Source organism: Oikopleura dioica, chromosome XSR (genome assembly GCF_907165135.1).
Source record: "Oikopleura dioica chromosome XSR, OKI2018_I68_1.0, whole genome shotgun sequence".
In the NCBI taxonomy this organism is placed as follows: domain Eukaryota; kingdom Metazoa; phylum Chordata; class Appendicularia; order Copelata; family Oikopleuridae; genus Oikopleura; species Oikopleura dioica.
The window spans coordinates 11,267,949-11,291,344 of record NC_137294.1 but is presented as its reverse complement, the minus strand read 5'-3'; the positions used below and the strand labels follow the sequence as shown (position 1 = coordinate 11,291,344).

The 23,396-nt window shown below is 41.2% G+C and overlaps 7 protein-coding genes and 2 long non-coding RNA genes across 9 annotated transcripts in view; 4 read left to right on the top strand and 5 right to left on the bottom strand.

Moving 5' to 3' along the window:
- LOC145709334 (C-Jun-amino-terminal kinase-interacting protein 4-like) lies at positions 1-4,845 on the top strand. Its single transcript, XM_081787016.1, has 11 exons — positions 1-584; positions 1,054-1,446; positions 1,595-1,764; positions 1,810-2,312; positions 2,355-2,489; positions 2,584-2,652; positions 2,702-2,936; positions 3,030-3,454; positions 3,497-3,670; positions 3,720-3,834; positions 4,003-4,845. The coding sequence occupies exons 1-11, from the start codon at positions 31-33 to the stop codon at positions 4,116-4,118; spliced, it is 2,889 nt and encodes a 962-aa protein (XP_081643142.1). The 5' UTR covers positions 1-30; the 3' UTR covers positions 4,119-4,845.
- Positions 4,846-4,857: 12 nt separating this feature from the next.
- On the top strand, positions 4,858-5,924 carry LOC145710621 (uncharacterized). Its single transcript, XM_081788412.1, has 4 exons — positions 4,858-5,096; positions 5,174-5,330; positions 5,374-5,501; positions 5,546-5,924. Exons 1-4 carry the CDS (start codon positions 4,890-4,892, stop codon positions 5,669-5,671), a joined length of 618 nt encoding a protein of 205 aa, XP_081644538.1. The 5' UTR covers positions 4,858-4,889; the 3' UTR covers positions 5,672-5,924.
- Positions 5,925-6,175: 251 nt separating this feature from the next.
- LOC145708326 (carboxypeptidase B-like) lies at positions 6,176-9,754 on the bottom strand. The gene is made up of 9 exons (XM_081785985.1): positions 9,703-9,754; positions 9,027-9,207; positions 8,728-8,854; positions 7,667-8,301; positions 7,492-7,604; positions 7,240-7,333; positions 7,034-7,133; positions 6,569-6,984; positions 6,176-6,518 (listed from the first exon to the last, which is right to left on the bottom strand). The coding sequence occupies exons 1-9, from the start codon at positions 9,715-9,717 to the stop codon at positions 6,247-6,249; spliced, it is 1,953 nt and encodes a 650-aa protein (XP_081642111.1). The 5' UTR covers positions 9,718-9,754; the 3' UTR covers positions 6,176-6,246.
- A 404-nt stretch (positions 9,755-10,158) lies between these two features.
- Positions 10,159-11,614, bottom strand: LOC145709875 (dynein light chain Tctex-type 5-like). Its single transcript, XM_081787578.1, has 5 exons — positions 11,578-11,614; positions 11,427-11,506; positions 11,246-11,381; positions 10,324-10,473; positions 10,159-10,277 (listed from the first exon to the last, which is right to left on the bottom strand). The coding sequence occupies exons 1-5, from the start codon at positions 11,600-11,602 to the stop codon at positions 10,159-10,161; spliced, it is 510 nt and encodes a 169-aa protein (XP_081643704.1). The 5' UTR covers positions 11,603-11,614.
- Positions 11,615-15,526: 3,912 nt separating this feature from the next.
- LOC145706846 (uncharacterized) lies at positions 15,527-18,943 on the top strand. The gene is made up of 5 exons (XR_014134713.1): positions 15,527-15,669; positions 16,456-16,492; positions 16,583-16,690; positions 16,765-16,816; positions 18,940-18,943. It is a non-coding gene; the product is annotated as an uncharacterized LOC145706846 (long non-coding RNA).
- The window catches only part of LOC145709333 (uncharacterized), a 34,043-nt gene continuing 26,174 nt past the window's right edge, over positions 15,528-23,396 (bottom strand). Inside the window, exon 9 of the mRNA XM_081787015.1 lies at positions 15,528-15,543. Within this exon, the coding sequence (XP_081643141.1) occupies positions 15,528-15,543 (16 nt within the window). The remainder of the gene's footprint in view (positions 15,544-23,396) is intronic.
- LOC145709851 (uncharacterized) lies at positions 19,318-20,211 on the top strand. The gene is made up of 3 exons (XR_014134947.1): positions 19,318-19,849; positions 19,896-20,029; positions 20,076-20,211. It is a non-coding gene; the product is annotated as an uncharacterized LOC145709851 (long non-coding RNA).
- LOC145708330 (uncharacterized) lies at positions 20,697-21,567 on the bottom strand. The gene is made up of 3 exons (XM_081785990.1): positions 21,324-21,567; positions 21,014-21,265; positions 20,697-20,973 (listed from the first exon to the last, which is right to left on the bottom strand). Exons 1-3 carry the CDS (start codon positions 21,493-21,495, stop codon positions 20,750-20,752), a joined length of 648 nt encoding a protein of 215 aa, XP_081642116.1. The 5' UTR covers positions 21,496-21,567; the 3' UTR covers positions 20,697-20,749.
- LOC145708339 (uncharacterized) lies at positions 21,908-22,786 on the bottom strand. Its single transcript, XM_081785999.1, has 3 exons — positions 22,567-22,786; positions 22,241-22,492; positions 21,908-22,194 (listed from the first exon to the last, which is right to left on the bottom strand). Exons 1-3 carry the CDS (start codon positions 22,727-22,729, stop codon positions 21,974-21,976), a joined length of 636 nt encoding a protein of 211 aa, XP_081642125.1. The 5' UTR covers positions 22,730-22,786; the 3' UTR covers positions 21,908-21,973.

Genomic DNA, 23,396 nt, shown 5'->3' with positions numbered 1-23,396 from the left:
ATTTCGAATGCTTGTTTTAAGAAAGAGACAATGGAGTTTGTGGCGTACGGAGAAGGAGAAGGCGATGGCAGCAGTAGCGAAAGTATGGACACTGGACTCGGCCAGATGTCGGAAAAAGTGCAGGCGATCGCGCAAAGCCTGTACATTGAGCTGGAAGGGATGGTGCGCCAGTTTGGCCCGGAACCGGCGCAAACGGTGACGCCATTCCTAGTGCGTCTGTTGGAAACGCTCGACGAGGAGATCAAGCAGCGACGACAATGCGCGGCTGAATTGGAATTGGCCAAGGCCGACCGTGAACAGCTGCTGAATCACTATGAGCGCGAACGGGAGCTGCGAAAAAAAGCTGAAGAGTCGCAATTTATCGCTGAGGATGAAGCGGATTTGGACAAATCGGCGCTGCAGGAGCAACTGGAGGATTTAGAAGGACGACTGCGTTATTTGGACACGAAGGCGCAGAACTATGATGATATTTCGAGGAAAACAGCGGAGACGGAAGAGCATTTGAAGCAAAAATACGCTGAATTGTCGAAGCGACACGCAGAAATCCTGCAAAAGTACATTGGATTAAGCTTGGGCTTAGAAAAGTATTCATTTTTTTTGTTTGAGTATTTTTCGTGTAGGTCATATAAAGCTAAAAAAGTGGGTCGACCATAACTTGGTAGAAGAGAGACCAGGGCGATAAGAATCAAGTTCGTTCTAGTCCCCCGTGGAGAGTTTCTCGAATGGGGCGCCCTCTTTTGCACGTGTATACAGATATAACAGGGTTGTTCTGCAAGAAAAATAATAACAAAAAATAGATTGATTTTTATGAAGAAGACCATCAACTGTTATAAAATGAAGCAAGAGCAATGCTCTTGCTCTTAGAGCATGTGGTGGAACAGGCATAGAATGGCCACCAAAATGTGACTCCTATCGAATAAACAATCATAAACAGTCAAAATTTATCAGTATTGTTTTGTATATTTTATTCATTATAAGAGCTTATCAGAAAGTGGTCAGGAATACTGTCCCCTCCTGTGACCCTATATACAGGTTTCTAAGCCCAAAACTAAGCGAGGAAAACAAATCGTTGCGGACGAGTCAGAGCTCGACCCCGCTTCATGAGCAGCGGGCGCCGCCGAGAATCAGTTCGAAATCGTCGACGCCCGAAAATGTCACCACAGAAACATACAACATTAACATCATCAACCGATCTGACCAGTATGAATCGTCTTCTGGCTCCGACTTGAGCTCTCGAAAGCTGGAACACAACAAGTCTCTGGACGAGGAATTGAAGGAGTCACAGTCGAGTACGCAGTCTAAGAATCACTCGCCTTTCACAGATACGAGTAGCGACATGATTCCCGAAGACGTTGAGGAGTTGATCGCAAAGACAGATGCAGCCAGTGTGAGCAAAGATACGACAGGTTGTGATCTCTCCACTCAAGCTACTTTTGACAGCAACAGGTAAATTTAACTCCTTTTTAGAACCCTTATCCTCCCGAACCCACCCAAAACCCCCCGAAATAAACCCACCTAAAATCCACCTATGAACCGCCCAAAAACCCATCAAATTCTACAAAAGGCAGTAAAGTTAACATAAATCGTCGTGTAGTATTTCGAGCTCACGGTCAATTGCCGATCTGGAGCAAGAAAACTCGAGGCTGATGGAGACAAAGAATGCACTCAACGTCGTCAAGGATGATCTGCTCAGAGAACTGGAAGAAATGACGAATCGATATGCAACGGTCAAAGTCGAATTCGAAAAGGCAAAGAAAGAAAAAGGTTCGAATTTGATGATGATTCTATATGCATAAGTACTGTTTTCAGACATTGTCTACAAACGAATTAGCGTGGTAGAAGCTGATCTAGCAAAGATGCGAATGTCGCATGCGACATTGGAGCAAAACGAGGATCAAAACGAAGGACAAGATGATGAACCGACCGAGAAGCGAAAACGATTCACGCGAGTTGAAATGGCGCGAGTACTGATGGAACGAAATCAGTACAAAGAACGGCTGATGGAGCTGCAAGAAGCGGTCAGGTGGACGGAAATGCTCAGGGCCAGCAAATACGAGCAACTGGAGGAGAAGAAGAGCGAAAGTACCAACGCGCAGAACTCGAGTGGCAAAAGCGGCAAAAGTGGCGGGATCTACAAGTTTTTCTCCAGCCTCTTCGGTGCTTCAACGGACAGCTCTTCTTCTGGAACTCATGGGAAGCACGTTTCGCATTCAAACTCGGATACTTTCGATTTGAAATCGCCGAGCTCTTCTATTTCCCCGTCCAACTCGGCCGAGCTCAGCGAGCTTTGCAAAGTAGCTGGATTTGTTCAGGTAAAAATGTTCTTTACTTCCTTGTCTTATTGTAGCCCTCAGAATACCGAAAAGCACATGTCCCAAATGTCAGGCTGGATCTTGCCGGAGAGCGAAGTCGACAGAGCCTACACGTCAAACATCCCAATTCCCAACCATTGTGCTCCTCTTGCTGATAGTGACTCCGCCAATTCAAAGGAAACGTTAATTTTTTAATCATTCTCTGTTCAAGAGCCAAGTTTCGAAGCTCCAACGATTGAACTAGCTTAATTTTATTTTAACACTGTTACAGATTTGGTGCGCTACTTGTATCGACGCTCCTGAGCCACTCATTTGCATCGTCTCTGCCTCGCGAGCGAAGGTAATTTACTATCTCCTTTTACACATTTTTTGACATTTTTCTTTTTTAGGCTTCGCGAATCACAATCTTCAAATCCTCCGAACCTCAAAAGCAAATCAACTCGTTTACACTGCGCGATGTCGTCGTGCTCTGTCAAATCTACATTCCGGGATGCCCCGAGCCCAAGAATCCAGATCCCACGCTCAAGCAGCCGATCACTACGCGGCCAGATAGCATTGATGCTACTCAAGGAACACTCTGGTTCGGCAGTCAACATGGGATTCTTTATGTTCATAAAGTCGCAGGTAAAAACCTTTTTTTTTTGCAGCTCTGATCAAGTGCCCTTGAAATGAGGGAAAGATTTTTACAAACAAACTGTTAATAACGTCGAAATTTAGTAACTCCAGAAGACACCAAAGCCCTGGGTCAGTTGCGTCTTGCCGATTCAGTCGTGAGTCTCAACTCTTGCGAAAACTCGCTGATTGCTGCTCTGGCAAATGGGAGCCTGGCTGTGATCCGACAGATCAACGGCGTTTGGAATTTCAGCGACGTGAACATCATTGACTTTGGCGCCCCTCACTATGCAATCGGCTGTGCTGCCTACATCCCTGAGACCAAGAAGCTTTGGTGCGGCTACAGAAATGAAGTCAAAATCGTTCCAGTTTTGAAAGACGATAAAAGCGAGATGAAAACGATTCAAGCGCATCCTCGAAACGAATCGCGCGTTCGACTCATTTCCAAACACGGTGGTGGCGTTTGGGTCTCCATTCGTTTGGACTCGACTCTCAGATTGTACGATGCAAAGACGGGGCAACACTTACAGGTAGGTTTGATTCTTTGTTCAACTTTGAATTTGACAATCTAGGACTTGGATTGCGAGCCCTTCGTTTCAAAAATATTTGGCGACTCATTATGCGATCGTCCTTCGTTCTCCTTCGTCAGAATAACTGCACTCCACGCAGGCAAAGATCGACTGTGGATCGGCACTGGCCATGGCATCGTTCTAGCCATTCCTTACAAGCAAAACTTCAAAAACTCGGTAACAGTCGAATGCTAAAGACACGCTATCTTGAGAAAAATCTTCTTAGGAAAACAAGAAAGAGTTCAAACTTCCCGAATGTTCGATGAGTGCCGCTCTTCTCAGCGTCCACGGATTTCGTGAAGCCGTCAAGTTCTTCATCAATCTTGGTTGCTCAGATTCTGGTATGTTTTGGAGAGGTCTATTTGGGGTTAGGGTTAGGGTCTATTAAGAAGCTCTTCTTTGTGACATCCAATTGAGGATTCAATCAACCCCAGAAAGACCCCGTAGAATGTCTCCCGACTCGTAGAATGTCTCCAGAGCTCGCATAGTTTTAAAACACTAATTTTCAGAACGCATCGCTGCCGGTGGAATTGGCTACATTGATTTCCGAACTGCTAATCAAAGTAACCTGTCGACATCTTCAGACATGCTTTCAAAAAGCTATTTCCTCTGCTGGCAAAACTGAAACTCCCAATTTCCCAAAATGTTCTTTCAAACCCATTTCATTTAAAAAACAACAACGATTCTTCAAACATTCAAACTCCATGTTATTGCTTAAATCTTCATTCTCCCGATTTCTTTCTTTCATGTACGTCTTTATTTACCTTGAAGTCCGCTTAATATCCTTATTTTTTTAAATTCGACCTTCTCGCCAAGAGGAAGTCAGTCTTCAATTACGATGATTTCTTTCTGGCCAAAGGGTCTATTTCATTGAGGTTGGTAACAAAGATCCGGATTTTCGAGAGGGCTTCTCTTCAGTAATTAACATGGAGGCCCTCTTCTATTTATCTTACCAATAAAAAGGTCATGCATTCATGATTTCCCTTTAGTGGAAAAATAAGGGGGTCAACTTGTTAATTTTAAGGGAAAAGCAACTCAGAAAATCCGTGTCTTCATGTGTACATCCTTAAGTTTATCAGCTGCTCATTTTTTTGATTCTTTTGATGAATATCGACCTAAATCATCAGTTTAACTCTTCTATCAATTACAGTTTTAACGATCCCCATTTTTTACTATCAAACCCGTTTTAACCTTTTTGTGTATTTTTTAACCCGTTCAACTTGGTTTTTATCCCATCTTTTATCCTATATTTGTTGCTTCAGTTTTCAAAAAAACACTTTCATGAAACTTTCAAAAAACTTCTTTTCTGTTCCGAGTAAATTCATTTCTTTGTATTGTTGTAATGAAAAAATAATAAATAAAAGAATTTGATGAGATTAAGAAAAATTAAAGAAAAATGAACGGTAGTTGGGCTGGAATCCAATCGCGATACGGACCTGCTCATTCCGACCGAATGGCATCGAAAGTGACGGATGCGTTTCAAGACGGCGGCGAGCCATCGATGGACGTCATCAATACCATCATCGCTTCTTATGCGGCGTCGACCTGCGGCGAGTCCGAAGCTGGATGCGCTGCTGATGACTCAAACACGAACCCGATTCTGTCACGGTGCCAATTCTATTCCATTTGAATTTATTATTTTTGAAATTTTCGAACGCTTATTTGTGAATTGGTAAAAAGAACGACTCTCGAAACTACCGTAGTTCCCATGGGTCGCAAATGATTCCTCCTCGACATTCGACTCCGATCAAGAGCCACGTCAAGGATCACAGAAGAGAGCAAGAGCAGCAAATGAGCGAGTTTGTCCATCCACTTGCCATGAAAATCCAAAAAGAAGGTAGTCGTTATTCAAAAATCCTCCGAAATCACGTGATTCCAAGAAAACACGACCGACGACAACCACTCCAACGCCGCCACGGATCAGTCTGACAACAGAAGTGAAGGCGGCGAGTCCTATCGCGAAATCACCAGTGGCATTCTTCACTCGATCTCCGTCGTAACCAAAAAAGTAAGCAAGCTACCTTTGTGCTCAAAATCTAGCGCTGTCTTCAGTTGAATTGGGCGACCCAGCAGCTGGAAGAGACTTCATCCCTCGAGGCTTCGCTCAACGCGGTGAAGCTCATCTCAGAATGCGCCAATTCCATCGCCAATTTGAAGAAAGCACGCTCGACCAAATGAAAAGTCGAAAATTAGAGAACACTAAATCCATTTTTACCTGAATCCGTGAATCTTCCTTGTTTTCTCATCTTTCTTTTCTGTAACCAAAAAAGTGATCTTAGTGCAATATTAAAACAATTATTTCCTTAACTATTACTATCGGGAAAGATCTGTTCTTCCAGTAAAACTCGCGAGTTTTACTGTTTTAAGTTTATTCTTATTTGAAACTTCTGTATTCTGAATAAAATACGGTGTATAAATCAAACAAACCAAATATTTAGAATGCTACTGAGGCATTCTTGATTTTTATAACCCCTTTTAAATTGACCTTTTATCGCATGAAATTTTAAAATACTTGCAGGATACTCAATGCAGCTTCAGCCCCTCCCTGGGCCTCCCATATTATCAACACTCATAGCTTGCAAAAAGCCAGGCAAGCACAGTTTCCAAACTTGAAAAGAACGATTCCAAATAGCGACATATGGATCTGCGCATATAAACGGAAAAATTGTATATGTTGAAAGACTTTATTTTTGTATCTGTACAGCGCACAGAATTATCCATTGCGGAAGTACACATTGTATCTTCGTTAATTCTCAATTACAAGACTTCGCCAGCGAGCAAATAGGTTCCACTATCTTCTTCGGCCCAGCTGAGACGCCATTCTTCGTCATCTTTACAAATGTCTTTGCGTTTCCGAGACTTCTCTGTCCCCTGCACGAGAAGTTGCAGACGATCTTGGTTCCTCGGGGGAGCAGCTTGCAGTTTTTCGTCAAGTTACTGTTTGTCCATGCGGAGGATATGTTCGAATATGGCCCGTACTTTGAGCAGTATTTCTCGAAATCGGTATCATTGTCGACGCTCAAAGCTAGAATTAAAATTACACTGACTGAGATTTTTTTCCAAAGTTAAATTTACCGTATGAACAGAACTTCTCCGGCTTAGCCATGGGCGCTTTGGGGTTCGGCTTGAACTGTTTATTTGGTCTACAGGTAACAGCGGCGAGGTTTCCCTTCCTTGATCCCGCTGGACACGTATATTCGCATCGCCCGCTATCGTTGCAGGAAAAGGTAGGTGTGTACTTAACTGACGACTTTGAATTCTTGAAGCCGTAGACTTCAGCCGGATCGCCGCATCTCGTCGGCGGGGCGACAAACGACGGCTTAGAGAAAGTCGGAACAGGGGCCTTAGCTCCTCCCGAACTTCCGGCGCTGGCTTGAGCTGCTGCGTTCACTGCGTCATGACGCGTCACGTGATCGTAGACGGCAGAGACACCCGCTGCTGTTTCTTTCATTGTTCGCTCGAGGTAGGTGTCCGGTACTACGAATCCGAATCTGATAGAATGCTGTTATTGATGAAATGTCATGAAAAAATGGAACTTACCGGCCCTTGTCACGCAATTCGAGAGTGTAGGAAATGTTGATGCCGTTTTTGTGAGCCCAATCGTCTGAACCGCCAGCAGCTGGATAAAAAATTGTTCGCCCTAAAAGTAATTAACAGTAGCTGCTAAGTATCGTGAGCAATAAAATTTCCTAGAATGAGAAGAAATCGTATGCCGTCAGTTCCTGAAAATAAGATATAAATCTAACCTTGTCCGTATGTCCATCTGCTAGGATGATAGTCCCATTCTTTGTTTTGATTGTATATTCTGTCAGTCATTTCTCCTGCCAAACGGTAGAGTTCATCGCTTATGGTCTAGACCCCCTCCAAGTGTTGTAATAAATCTCACATAATTGCCCCCGTTCAAAATGTGTTTACAAACAAATTTGGGTCATTTATAATAACAACATCAGGAGCAGACGGAATCAGTAGACACGAGGGTTGAGAATCTAGACCGTGCCTAGGTAGTTGTGTGGTCGAGGTGCGTCGATGGCGTACGTGTACGGAAAGAGAATGACCTCAGCGTACGAGTGCATGGTCAAGTACGCTTCTGGCTTGACAGAGAGGATGTATTCTGTTTTCAGGGAAACGAAGTGAACACTCCACCTTGACGGGTTCCCTTATCTTTCCCGTTGCCTGAATGCGCCCGTGTCTCTGGCTCTGAAAACGCGGATGCTCCTTGATAAGAATCGTCTGTGCACCATTTCGATGCGCCAACCATCGGGTCACCCAGACGCCACATCGCATCGTAGTTTCTGTTCAAATCAACCCCGATTCCACGGTACTCGCCGCAGCCGGACATGTACGCGCCCGACTCAATCTGACTTGCGCGCGTCTTTGCATCCGTATTGGGGTTTCTGTTCTTTCTCCAGAATCGATCGTGGGTGTGCGTGAATTCGTATCCGTCCGGATTGACCACGGGCATGATGTGCCACTCGACGCCATTTCGCATGAAGCCGAATTTGGAGGAAGTGTCGTCCACGAGCTGCCCGACCAAATACTGGCAGAATGCGTGGCTGACCCACTCGCGCGCGTGAATGCCACAATCGACAAAGACCTTGTGCGGGTTCTTCATGCCACTGACGTCGTCAATGACCAGGACAAAGAGATCGCGATCCTCCCACGACTTGCCGATCACCTTCTTCTCGACACCGTCCAACTGGGCGATTTGGTCGCTCCATTCGTAGATATCCTCCATGTTGTGATATTTGAAGTAATCATACTGGAGGTGTGAGTCTTCGAATCGGTTAATTGCTTGCGAATGTTGTACTCTTAAATACGAAAAAATCAGAAAGACACGATTTTTCAACACATGTCCAAATCATTCTATTACAAAACTAATCTGGTCGGTATGAGACTTTTTTGTACAACCATGAGGATCTGCAAAAAAAGATAACGCTCCTTATAAGTGGTCAAGACTATTTTCTATTCCTCAAGATCAGTAAGGTAAAATCAAGGAAATTTTTCAGCCCAAACACGAATAATTACGATTTGGCGCAGCTGGTTAGCTCCAGCTGCGAGGGGCTATATAAGAGCTTCGGAAAGGGATGAATTTAAACTTTTAAAAATGAAACGAAATCGTCAAAATCGTCGATCACAATTACTTCTGTAGTTTTTATCACTGAACGAAAAAATATTCGATCCAAATAAAAGTTATCCGTGATTTACCGAGCGTTTATTTTTCTCTTGAAACTTACTTGGAACTCTCTGCGGCCGAATCAGCAATCATTTGGTCGAGATTCGAGTGCATAATTCTGTAGTTCATTCCGGACATGTGGATCTCTCTAAGAACATCGTGTTTGTCTTCTTTGGTGACACGTGCTTTGATCGAGGCTGAGGGACCTTTTTTCGTTCATCCCTCTGATCAAATATTGTCCCTACGCGAGTTCTGAGTCCGAACCATCGCCGACCGACGAAATTAAAAAAAAGGAACAAAATCGAGTTGATCCAGTTTGAAAATCATTTTCAAAAGCGAAACTTTCCTCAGCCCTTCCTTGGAAGCTATCATTGAGCTTGATTCTAGCGAGCGAGTCTGGATACCAAAAGTCGAGAAAGTGTTTGTTGTTGATATCAACCAATGTGTCGAAATGCTCCTTGCTTTCGATGACTGCCTCGATGACGATTTCGCCATCGTAAGAGGCACTCTTCTGAGCAACAGCCGAACCTGCTAATAAGCACTTTTTCCGCGCTCGCAATTAGAAATAATACTCAAATTAGAAGGAAAACAAACTTGGCTCGGCAACTTGTCTATTTTAAAAGTAGGACTTGTTTTCCACCAGACAAGTTGGCAATCCTGTCTCAGAGAACAAGCCTGACTCAGGTTTATGAAGCTGATCGTTTCGGTCAGACCTGACCCTGACTCAGAGTTTTGCCCAGCTTTTTATTGGAAATGTATATTAGCATTCAAAAATATCAAGCATGTTCTATCTTTTTTGACTGTAAACATGTTCTGTGTTGAACAAAGCCTGTACTACACAGGTCAGGGTCATGGACTCACGGTTTTAAATTCTCTTATATTTTGTCAAGTTAGTACCTCCAAAGACGGGAAACAGTCCCTGACTCAGGGTTTTAGACAGATCAATTTACCGAGCCCAGGTAGTAGTTTCTCTTCGTTTCCGATCTCTGTATTTATACAATTTTCTTTCTCTATTTATGTTTATTGCGAGCCGCACCTGGAGGACCTTCATTTGTTCATATCAGTTTGTGTCTCCCTGTTCGCTTGGCATGGTCAGCATTCCAGCCCTGCGGAAGCTAGCCGCGCCGTGGCGCCGTTTCGACAGTTTATTATCTCAACATTGATCCACCCAGATTGTTCTAAAACTTCGTTTTTGCGATGTTCTAATCGTATTCGGCTCATAATATCGCCACCTAAACCCATAATACGCGCCGCAACTCTTAAATTTTTAAGCCATTCAAGACGACTCGCCCCATCGCATCGCCAAAATTCAAAATCAGCACTAACTTTTTGACAGTTTGAACATCACGTGACAAGTTTGGTTTCAAACGCTCAGGGTAAAATAAAATGCAACAATCAAAACGAGCTCGGTTTAAAATAAAAATTGTATATTCGTGAAAAAGAAAGAGAAAAAAATAAAAATAGTAAAATAGTAAAAAAGAGTGAAAGAAAATTATTCTAAGTAAATCAAGAAAACGGTGGCGGTCACAGCAAAGTCCGCTTCTTTCAAGTTGAATTCGACGAAGGAGTCGTGTTCTGTGTTGGAGAGCATTCGGGAGGCGACGGAGACGTCTAAATTTATGAGCATGGAGTAAAATGGGGGATTTGGGTAAGGAACCTTGGTCGGCGATTTCAATCAATCCCATTGAAACGATAAAACGGTATCGCTTGGGCACGATGCCCTTCAAGCGCAAGTGAATTTCGTCGTTGCTGCATTTGATGATTTCTTCGTCAGAAGCCGACTGGAATTTCTGTCCAGCAAAGTTTGCTAAAACATGAATAAATGGTATATTTAAGGGGGAGGTCGACGAGAATCGGGATTTCCGTGACCAAAAATGCGGAGAAACCCGATTAGATAGGAAAATTCTGACTTTTCAGATTGAAAGAAAAGGGTTTGAAAAATTAACCGGCAAGAAGCAGAAAAAAATTTTTTTTGAAAAATTTTTCAAAAATAAGGGTTGAAGTGGGGGTGTCTCGTGACCAAAAAATCTCGAAAACCGAGTTTTTTTTTCTTTATCAAATATAATTAATAAATAATTAAGACCCTTAAAAATTAACCGGCGATCAAAAAATTAAGGGTTACTATCATAAAAAAATTTTTCTTATTGATTAAAAATATTCGATTTTCGTCAAAATCGTCATTTTTACCCATAGTTTTCATAGAGAAAACCATTTTTTCATAGAGAATTTTACCAAAGTCGTGGAGACTTGGATTCTTTTATTGATAATGATTAAGATACCATTAAAAAACAATATCTTGCAAAAAAAATTTGGATGAAAATTGTTTTTGAGCGAAAAAACTAACTTTTAACTTTCGAAAAATCTCGGATTTCGGACAGAAAATCGAAAATTTTCTTAAAAAAGTTAACAAATGCGCAAAAAGCTGGGGACCAAAAATGTTCCTTTTTATTAATGAATTCAAAAATATAATCGAAATTTTGAAAGAACGAAAAATTTTTCTCGTCGACCCCCTCCTTAAGCATTTGATCAAGCTCGTTGTTATTTGAATTTTCCACTCAACTCCTAGATTCAAGCATTACCTCTTATGGACTTCTCTAGCACAGCTCTTACTTCTCGCATAACTGCTTTTCGATCTGGAGACATTTTGTATGTGTTCATGTATTTCGGGCCAAGGGCGACAGCTTTGAACCCAGTTTGGCTTCCATCGTTTGAGTACTAAAACAATTACCGGAGTGCAAGAATTTAGTAGAATTTTCTTACCGAGAAAATTGACGCCGTCCGTTGCTTCATCTCTGGTTGAAACATGGAGCTGCGTCTAGCCGCGCGGGCTTTGAAGCTTTCTGTAATTTCGATTAGTACCAGGTACAGGAAGTGCTCGTGTTACGGAGTTGTAAGTGGGAATCAAGGTTACCTGGATTTTTATTGTTTTCTGCCATCCCGCAGGGTCTCCTAAGCTCGACTGCGAAAAAGGGGAAGAAAAACGACTCAGTAATAATATGTTCTAGAGATCGAGTGTGAACCTTTTCAAAGTCATCCACGCTTTTACGAATATAGACTATATTATATAGTCTGTATTATTTTTATTAACAGTGTTAAGAGACAGATTGTCAGGGATTGATTTTTCTAGTCCTCCAAGTCTTTTTGCTTCATTTTAGAAAATAATATTCTTCTTCATAAATTCTGGCTCCCCACAGTTTTGAAATCAGCTTTATGCATTACGTCGACCAAAAGAGGGCGCCAGGTTCTGGCTGATCTCCCGGAGTTGGTTCGATTCTTATCGGATCTTATCTGTTGTTTGAAAATTTGAGTGTTAGTAACAAAAAACTTTATTTTAGAAAATTTCATTTTGCATTATTTCAAAATAATTGTCGTCTATGTTTTTTGAGCAAAGACAGAAGTGAGGAAAATGAATAGGCTTGTTGACTATCGAGTTGTATTTCGTGCATTTGGCCATGTGTTCGGTTAGATAGTACCCCTGGTGGAGCATCTGGGGGATTAATAAGGGGCTCTTTGCATTTAGCTGGCGTGCGATAGGGCCAATATACCATGATCGGTGTCATCGAAAGCGTGGCGACCCCGAATTACTGAAATTGAAGAAATCGCAACAGAAAAGACAGATGAATTGAAGAAATCCCCATTTGGTCCTCTTTTGGCGAAAATAAGAAGTTGACGATTGCGGCGGCGGGGAAATAAGAGAATGCGCCCTTATTATATTCAGAGAAGAGCGAAGATTGAGGTTTGACAATTAAGGATTCAGACACTTGAATCCAAGCACTTTGGGGAAGAATGGACGCGACGTTAGAACAACCACTGTCAGAAGCAGAACTTGTCGTCAATATTGGTAAGACACAAATAATTTTAATATTTTACTTTTTGCCTGAAAATAGAGAATTCGCAGTCCTTCGATTGAAAGAATAATCCAGTTAAAAAGGCGGTAAGACTGACAACCTTTCTTCGATCATTTTAAAGTTGCGTGACGTGATTTATAATTGCGTATAACTCAGACTTTTGATCATAACTTTTAGTGTTAATTTCATTCAAGAGATATGAATCATCATCATATGATACTTGAAAATCGCTTTCGAGATTTTCGTTATGAACCCGTAGGTGTTGTTAGCATTTTTGCAGTTGTCAAGGAAATTTTGTCAATTTATGATTAGACCGATTTGATTATTTATTATGGTTTCTGTTTTTGGCGTGATTTAATATGGTTAAAACACTTATTTACCGTTATTGTGAGCAAAAAACTTGATTCATTTTTTTGGGGAGAGAATGGCCGAAATCTACAAGGATTGTCACTTTATGAAATTCTAGCAAAAGAAAGTTTAAACTCTCTTTTTCTAGTTTAGAAAGTAGGCTCTTCAATTTGCTAAAAAATAGAGTGTTTTGGAGGATTATCGGAGATTCTAAGTACTAAGTACCTCGTCGTGTCTTGGCTTACATACTTAGGAAATATCGCGAGGAAAACAGTAAGTTCTGGTGATTAATTGATTAGCTCGTCGATAGAGCACGTCTTCGTCCTCAGAGAAATGTGGTATTTGTGGGCAGCCTATCTCTCACTTTCTTTTCTATACGATAAAATATTCATCCGCCTTCACGATCCTGCAGCTTTCCTCGCTAATTTACAAAGTTTTAATTGCTAATTAGTGTCCAAACGGACAATTTCCACTTTTTTTTATAGACCATGCCTGACTCCTTACCTTCCAGGCGTCAGAAAATCAAAGAGGACCAAACAAGAGACACCATTTTTAGCCGGTATCAATTGTTTTCGAACATTTTAAATTCTAACCCCGTTCTTATGATTTGAAAAAAAAAACTCTCAAGACAAAAATTGAGCGATTATTTTTCGGAGAATTCCAAAAATTTCGCTCAGCTCAACAGTCTGAGCCAGCTCAAAAATCAGTTAGGTTCAATTTGAATAAATTCACTTAAATTTGAGTAATATCAGCTCAATCTGAGCAAGCTTAGCTTACCTTGAGCACTCTCAGCTCCATACAAATCGGCTTAGCTCGAAATCCGAAAGCTCAGCTCAGTCTGAGCCAGCTCTGTCTTTAATGAGCCAGCTCAGCTCAATTTCCGCCAGTTTCGCTCAATTTTTTCGCACTCAACTCGATTATGATCTAGCTCAGCTTCATATGAACCAGCTAAGCTAAATATCAGTCAGCTGAGCAAAATATGAGCGAACTCCGGTCAATTTGAGCGAGCTGAGCCAGTTTTTTATTAAATTTGAGCGAGCTAAGAAAAATGTAAAAATTCACTAATCTGGACTGTTGGCAGATAAACTTGATACCGAATTGAATTTTGCATATTAGATTCCAATTACGGTAGTAAGATGTAGCATTGAGTCTGATCTTGGTTAATTACTGTATTTTTCTTCAGGAGCTGAGAGTTCGTACTCGTCCGAAACGGGAGTTTGGATCTCGGAAGAGGCCGCCGCTAATCAGAAAAGGTCAGAAGGGTGATTATGTTGAATTGTTAATTGATTCGCATTTCGGTGAAGAAGAATGCTGGCTTCGGGAAAAGTGGGGAGGAGTGGGACAAAAGGAGCGGGCGCGCCGTCGACGCCACCACCCGCTCTTGGAAGCTCGGCTGCTCTTGGACTCTCGCAGAACACGAACAAACTCCAAAAGAGAAAAAAAGGAGAGAATCATCATGTAATCAACGCGCCGGAAAAATGCGCCAAGAATAGACCTTCCGCCAGCAGCAAGAAGAAGAACTTACGCAGCAACCAAGTGCAGTGTTCATTCATACTCAGTTTAATTTAAAGAGACTTTGGAACACTCGTTGTTTGCCTCTTTGAATAATTTAACAGAGGGGAGGAATATAAATGGATAAACTTAAATTATTAAAAACAATTGAAATTGTGAGTTTTGGCGATTTTTAGTGCAATTTACAGTTAGGGCTGGCAATCAAGTCGAACAAAATCGCCTCTTTTCGACATTTATTCCCGATAAAATCGCTAGAATACAGTAACAAGCATTGAAGAAAGACTGAACCCTGCAAAAGAAGGAAAAGAAAATCTCGCTTTTCCAGGAACGAAAGGAATCGATTCAGATAGTAGCTTTAGATCGCTTTAGAATTGAAAAACGAGCGCTGTCACTTTTTGACTGTTGCGAAAAAAGTGACCGCCAAAGGGATGAAAATGAACAAGTGCGTCTTTGATTCTTGCCACTTGCGTATACAATAGCGTCTGTTCCAATTTTTCTTGTTTTTTCTTTCGCGATGAATAATTCACTTGGGCGGGATAAGACTCTGAGCGCGACTGACTTGAACTTTTTGAAATATTAAAAACTTAGAAGCGAGAAGCATTTAATGATGATGCCTCGATTTTAGCCGAAAAACAGAGAACTTCTGTCGAAATCGAGAATCAAGGAAATCCTGCCTTCCCACCCGCGCCGCCCGAGATTCGGGAGGAGAAGAGCCCTGCCAATTACTACAAAAATCAGACCGTCTTCGAAGATATGAGCAATTATTCAGCTACAAAACTTCATTGAAAAGGGCTTTATTTCTGGAGAAAACAAGTTAATTTTAAGGGTATCGACCTTGATTTGGGTATATTTTCGCTTCGTGGCTTCGTTTTTTTCCCTAAATATAGGGGGAGGTGTCTGGTACCGACAAAAAATTTCGACAAATTTTGCGTGGAAATTTTCAACCAATCAGAAGCCTTGATTCAGCAAGCTGGCCAATCAGCAGCCGTATAGCCGCCTACGCAAATTTTGTCGAAATTTTTTGTCGGTTCCAGACACCATCCCAAAAATAGAGCCCTAAAATCAGTACTAGCAACGGAACAAATCCACATCAAGGAAGCAATGGAGAAGTGATGACCCCCTTTCACCCATCGGAATGGGAGTACCAAGTTCGTCAATTCCAGCGATTCCTCCGCTGGCAACACTACCAGGTTTCGCCTTGAGATTCAACTTTTCAACTCTGGGTTTCTATTAAACATTTTCTTTAGCAAATGGCCCATGAGCAGAGATTAGAAGATCAAGCCACATTATGCGGGGTAAGTTTGAAATCAATCGCCACAGCAGATTTCGCCGGGATCATCTCCTGACGAGATCCCTTTGCCGCGTCTTTTGCTCAGATTTCGAATCTTGCTACTTATTAACTTTTCATTTTTTATTCTACTCCAACTAATGGATATAAAGGGCACTCATCTTTTATTACAGTCTGTTTCTGTTTCCTTCGTACAAGAAAAATAGACTTTGGTTTTTTTGAGAGTCCTCGTAAATTATCAAATTGGTTAGGGTTAGGGTTAGGGTTAAGATTTATTTATGAAGATTTTATTTCAAAATTATCACAGTGATACCCTTATTTTTTCTTATAGAAATTATTGAATAGAAATTCATAGAAAAATTTTCTATAAAGCCTTAGCTATTTCAATAATTTTTTGAATAAAAAATAAGGGTATCACTATGTTAAATCGTCCAATACAAACCTTAACTCACCCATACCCTTACTTTTACCAATCAATTTTATGATCTATTTAGCATGTTTTCTTGGATTAATTAAGGGTGTAACTTCATTAACTCTTACGGAAAAATTCACCTGAAAATTGAGGTCCTCAAAGTCTAGTCCTCAATGATCCCTTTTATTTCTAAAATTAAAAATTTTGTCAATTTTTATTTCTTCCCGTCGTTGGGGCTTATCACAGGGTCAGTCAGGGCTGGGAGTCGCGCGTAGGCATCCGTTTGATCGTTTGTGTCTTCTTGTGTCATAGAAATTTGGACAGAGAATAGCTTATCGCCGGCTTCATACTTTGGCTGCATCTAATATTGATTGTATTCAGATGTTTCGGGTGCTGGCGCAGTTTATTCATGCCCTAGGTAGGTGGATTACTGTAGTTTCAGAGCCACCCTGTTTTTTTTTATTCTGTCTTAATTGCGATATCAAATGGGAATTAAATGGAAATTTAGGCACGCTGCTGCTCATAACTGGTCTAATATGTCAATTGATTTCAATCGTCTCCTCAAAATGGATCAGCCACTTTCTGACCTCAGACGCCTCTGTCGTCTATTACGAAGGTTAGGGAATCAATTCCAGTTTTCCAAAATTTGTGAAAATGAACTTTTTATTCTAACTTTTTATTCCCAAAAAGGACTTTGGCATCGCTGCACTCAGCAAGCTGCTACTCCGATTTCTCAGGAAAGGTTATTGAATTATTTTGAAGAAATTTAAGGGATCCCCCCCAATTTTCCCAACTTTGACCCCTATCTACTTTTTACTCGTCTTGCGTGAGGGGCTGTATATGGGCTCAAATTGAAGCCCGTTTCTTGACGAGCAAATGCATGCACGATAAGCCCCTAGTTATAAGATTCACTTATGCTTTAGAAGCCGTCAAAGTGACTTAGGTTGCCAAAAACGGCCATTTTCGGCCATTTTCAAGTTGTATCTACTATTTTGTGGCCTTATGCATTGCTAATATTACTTCATTTTCATGAAGTTTAGACCCTTGGCTACATTTGCATGCATGATAAGTGTGATTGATAAAGTAACAGAAAAAAATTCTTACGAACAACTTTTTGAAGCCATTTTTACCCTTTTTTTAGCTTCAAATTGCTCTCTAGCGCCAATTTGTGGCCAGAAGTTCTAGTGCGGTTATTATATTCTTATTCAGTAGATTCTAGGCTTTCGATAGACCCCTTATTCGTCTACTTTTGATGACACTGAAAAGTCGAAAAAAATTACGATTTTCACGCTAAGTCAGGGCTCCAAATCGCGGGGGCGTGCGCCGGGAGCGGCCAAGTCAAACCGCGCGCGCGAACAAAACTCTTGGGCGCGAGGTGCGCCCTCCCCAAAAAATTCGGGAGCAACATTTTTCAGCGCTCACGGCGAGTGCCGGGCGCGCCCGAGCCTCTTGTTCGCGAACCAAGGGCTCGATCGCGCCTAGGTTCTGGCGGAGCGCGGATCGAGCTAGCAGCGCCGCGTCGATGTATAGGAGTACCCGGGCGAGTAACGCGAAGTCCTACTTCACGCGGTCGCCATTGATGTTTCAGAAAAGCTTTTTCGATTTGTTTTTTCTGTTAAACATATCTACATTCTCTCAGCATTCACCTCCCACTTTCAGATTTTCCTTATCACAATTAATTCTTGAGCTAGAGTGAAAAAGAGAAATTCAACTTCAAAAGGCATAAACTCCTGCAAACTTCATTTCTTCTCAACGAAATTTGATTCACCGAAAAGCCGAGAAAATTCTGTACTAAAGTTACCTAATGGGTAGGCTTATAAGATGAAAATTCGGCCCATCTTTATAAGTTAGTTTAGAGGTTATATGGCACAGTTTTGGAAAGCTCAGAAGCTGAGCTATCATTTGGGCACCATATCAAGGGGTCTGGTTTATGCCCGCAAGCCAATTCATGAGACCGGAAGTTCCGAAATCGGCACTAGATCTCTTCAATCGAATTTTTTAGTACCGGTAGTCACTCGAAATGGCTTTAGAATAGGCGCGTTAGAAAGCGCAGTGTCTGAGCTTTCCAAAACGCTAATAAAATCTAGCTGCCCTGCTACCTAGTGGTCGCTAGGGGCGCTAGAAACTCAAATTTGGCACCGTAAATGGGATTTCTTGCACTAGAACTTGCTCATTTGGTCGAAATTTAAGGCTTGAATTTGTTAATAAAGACGTAAACATCTTAGTAGTGACGTTTAACAGTGACAAAACCAACCGGTTGAGACCAAGATTATGCAGTTTTCTTCCTAGAAATCCTTAAAATTCACTATTCTAGCGCCCCTAGCGGCCACTAGGTAGCAAGGCAGCTAGATTTTTTTAGCGTTTTGGAAAGCTCAGACACTGGGCTTTCTAACGCGCCTACTCTGGAGCCATTTCGAGTGACTACCAGCACTCAAAAATTCGATTGAAGAGATCTAGTGCCGATTTCGGAACTTCCGGTCTCATGAATTGCCCTGCGGGCATAAACCAGACCCCTTGATATGGTGCCCAAATGAAAGCTCAGCTTCTGGGCTTTCCAAAACTGTAACATATGACCCCTAAACTAAGCTAGAAAAATGAGCCAAGTTTTCATCTAATAAGCCTACTAATGGGGTTATGAAAACAATCACCAGCCGAGTGGAAGGTGAGCTTTTCCGGAGTGGATCGGTTCCACAGCGGGCGTTCGCGTTGCGCGAGGCAATATTTTGGTTTGTTTGCGCTTGATTCCCGCAAAGTATGTGCTAATAACTATGTTCCATAGTCTTAGACTACTCTAAGACTACTTAGACTCCATAGTAGGGATTACAGATTCTTATTACTTTAATGATTTTCATAAGACCTCATAAGATAACTTTTCAAATTTGAATTTCAAAATTGAAAGTGCTGAATCCATTTGAAGTTAAACTTTTCTTTCGTCGATAGCGACTGAATTCAGAATGATAGAGAAAAACTTAAAACTACAAAAAGAATTTTTGAAAATAGCTCATGTCGAAATTCATAATGAAGATAATTCATCATAATTTTGAAAGATATTCTTCAGGGGAAGATTCTTTCATTCAATTTTCACAAACTGATCGATTATAAACCGAGAAAAGAGGCGCAAACTCGGACCCGCCGGCGCTTTCATTTTGAAAATTTGCTCCCCAACTTGCTCGGGAGGGCGCCGCTTGCTCCCGAGATTCTCGTTCGCGCTTGCGTTCAAACTCTGGCGCTCACGGCGCGCGCCCCCGCGATTCGGAACCCTGCGCTAAGTACATTTTACATGCATTTTCGCGATTTTCAAGTGCAAAAATTTTGGGTAACGATGTCTGTAATGGGGTACAATTATACATCAAAATGATCCTTAGGAAACGAGGAATTTAAATACGGCACTAGTACACCCGTCATAAAGATTTGAAAAATCAGGGGGGGATCCCTTAAGAGAGGAGAAAGTTTGATTACTGTCTCTCACGCGTGCGAGACAGTATGAGTATGCGTCCGAGTCAGAGAGACCATAATAGAAAATCAGATAGGATTGTGTAGTTTTTATTGAAATTATTATTAGTGGGTAAAATGAAAACTTGAGCATAAAATAGTAATTCGTAGTAAAAATTAAGCCCTCATACAGACTAATAACATTTGTAACTTACAAATTGTAAGCAATATAATTCTAGGATCCTAACGAACGGTATTTCGATAACTTTTGAAAGTGGGCTTGCTGGAATTGGCGTGGATTTTCCAATGGTCAAAAGCTCGATGAAAATTCGACTCCAATCAGGTTCATATTTAGAAAGAGAATTGGTGCCAGAAAATTATCTATTCAGCGTTCTTGGAGCGCGAGTTCTACTTATCAGCGCAATAATTTGTTCCTCTCTTGGATCGGCCATCGTCTGGCTCGCGTGCAAGTGCTCAGTGTTAATACAGGATGGTGCAAAGCCGTGTGTTCTGCTTCTAACAGGTAGTGGCTGATTTCCTCGCGAATGTAAAACAACGGTCTTATGAAGGAGCGCTCGCCTGCATCAGTGGAATCCTGAGCGGCACGGGAGTCACGTGGCGGGCCATTCAGGTGCTCAAAATGTCAAACTCTTTCTACAACCAAGAAACTATCTCAAACTCGAACGACGAGCTAGCTATTAGTTTCGATAGGAACGGATCATTGAATCTTTAAATCCGGAACTCGTATTCTTGAGTCCAGAATCTGGACGAAAATGAAACAGTAGCTGATCCTCAGAAAAGCGGGGTCTGGTTTGGATGGGCTAGCATGGTCTTTCTAGTGATCGCCGGAGTAATTCTAGGTAAAGAAACAGGAAGGAAACATAAAAGACTATTGAAAATCTTCAGCTCTGGCGTCGCGACTGCTCCAGCCTCGCCGCTCGTATCCCCTGCATTCCACAATCACGCAGCCTGTCTCAAGATACACCGAATACCTCTGAATTCACAACTAGAATTGTTCAAGTTTCACCGCTCAACGCCAAAACAAAAGCAGATTTACTTTACCCTGCAAAGGAGCGTTTTATGCTTCTCTTTCCTGACAGATAATCAACGAAGAATAAATTAATCTATTTAATGATTTTCTATATTGGTTTTTTTCTGCTAAAAGACAAAAAACAAGGAAGAGACAAAAAGATAGTTCTAATTATATTGCGCTTCTAACAGCAGATCCAAAAATTAATTGATTCTATGGAGAAATAACCTTAAGAATCTTGTCCTCAGTGAAATCAGCTCGGCAGAAAGGGCATGTCTTCTGAGGAAGAGAAGAAAGGCAGCCGAAGCAACCTTTGTGACCACATGTTATCAAGACGGCTTCGGGGTGATCGTTGCCAAAGAGTTCAAAACAGACCTTGCATTTAGGCTTTTCGTTTTCTTCTTCCCCGTTTGTTTCATCGGACTCGTCGGACGAATCTAAAATTTATCAAAGGACTTATCATTTACTAAGTATTACCCAGATCGCTGTTCTCCTCCTTCATAGCATTTTCTGTGAGGATCAACGATCGCTTTTGAACTCTTTTGCGCCAGTTTCTATTCTTCTCTAACTCTTCTCGTGCCTTATTCTCCTCTGTTTCTGCATCTTCAAGAGCTTTCTTCGCCGTAGCCACCTTTTTCTTTGCATCTTCAACTTTCTCTTCTGCGACCCCTTCATATTTTCTCGCTTCTTCATAGATCCGATTGACAATGCACACAATTTCGTATTTATCTAAATGGATGTTTAAATTCTTGATATATGTGGTCTAAATTGTAATTTTTTTACTTACTCTCAGCTGGCAACGAGTACGCAGCTTTATCACAGCATGAACCAACAAACCTCTCGCGCACACTGAGTTGATCGGATCCACAGCCTCCAACTCCGATTGCAATGCATATTTGCTTATCCTTCATGCTCAATATTTTCTCTACATCTTCTGAGTTAATAGAACTCTCCTTCATAACCCAGTTGAAAAATCTGTCGAGGCAAACTAGCCCGATTTTCGTTTCAATTTCGTATTCACTCAGCAGCCGTCGAGCGATGATTTTTGATAAGAATCAACACAAGACACGTTATTGGACATTTTAAAGCCATCAATTACATCATAACCTTCATTTCTCGTTACAGGCTGTAACTTACAGCAATCAAAACTAAATTTCATTATGATAACATTTCTCAACAGATACACCGAATACCTCTAATTTCACAACTAGAATTGTCCAAGTTTCACCGCTCAACGCCAAAACAAAAGCAGATTTACTTTACCCTGCAAAGGAGCTTTTCTTGCTCCTCTTTCCTGACAGATAATCGACGAAGAATAAATTAATCTATTTAATTGAACTTTATGAAAATTGAAATCAACAAAGACGGAAGTAGAGGAAATAAATTTATTGAGCTTCTAACAGCCTACGAAAAGAGTGTGATAAATTGAAAAAGAAATCAGTCAAAAATCTTGAGAATCTTGTCTTCAGTGAAATCAGCACGGCAGGTTGGGCATGTCTTCTGAGGAAGAGAAGAGAGACATTTGAAGCAGGCTTTGTGACCGCAAGTTGTCAAGACGGCTTCCCGGTGCTCGTCGTCGAAGAGTTCGAAGCAGACCTTGCATTTCAGCTTTTTGTTTTCTTTTTCCCCGTCAACTTCAACTAATTCGTCCGACGATTCTGAAGTTTATTATTACTAAATAGCTCACATTTTATAAAATATTACCAAGGTCGCTGTTCTCCTCCTTCATAGCGTGTTTTGTGAGGAGCACGGATCGCTTTTGAACTTTTTTGCGCCAGATTTTCTTTTTTTCTAGCTCTTTGCATGCCTCATTTTCTTTATCTTCCGCAAATTTAAGCACTTTTTTTGCATTCGCGACTTCTTTCTTTGCATCTTTAACTTTCTCTTCTGCAATGTCTTCATCTTTTCGTGCTCGTTCATAGATCCGATTTACAATCAGAACAAATTCGAATTTTTCTTAAAATGATGTTAACTTTAAATTTGCGTATGGTTATTCCTATAATTTAGAATGAATAAATTTAACTACTTACCAGTTGGTGGCAACCTAATAGCAGCCTTCTCACAGCATGAACCAACAACGGATTCGGAAAAACTGAGTTCCGAGCCACAGCCTCCAACATCATCATGACATTTCCATTTTTCATTTGAGTCAATACATCTGTTTATACCATCTAGGCTAACCGTATCTTTCATAGGGACGATTTAGAATTCTCTACCAAATAAACCGATTTTTGATCTGCCTCTCAGTAGCCGTCGAGCACTGATTTTTGATAAGAATGAAAACAAACATCTCTCTCATTACATCATAACTCTGATTTTTTTACGATAATCCAAACTTTTTCAATGACAAAAAGTTGCTCCTTAAAGTTCTCAACCCCTGAGAAGAGCTAGAATCAACAAATCAAAAGTGTATTTGTGCAAAATTAATCTCGAAGAACCCAACCTTCAAAATGGAAAACAAACATGTTCTTCACTCTTCTTCACCTTCTAGCTAAGGGTTTTGCCTGATAAATGATTCACGCGGGATTATAATAGACATTCAAATATATATATTTTGTAAAATGAGCATTATACAGAAGAAGTTTACATGGAACTTTTTTGAAAATGAAAATATACGATTCGATTAAATAGTAAAAGGTGGTAATACTGCAGGGAATTCGGTAGTCTTGTAACTGTAATGCAACTGTAACGAGCGCGACGAACGTGTAACGCGTGTCTTGAAAGGTTAAAAAAAAGCAGCTGTTACTGTAGTTTCCTCAGTAGCGCTTCCTCCTTGATTTTCGCAGTATTGTGATAGTAACTGGTGGTTTTTTTACAAGTGACCTTGGTTTTTTCTTCGACTGGGCACTGTATTTGGCCC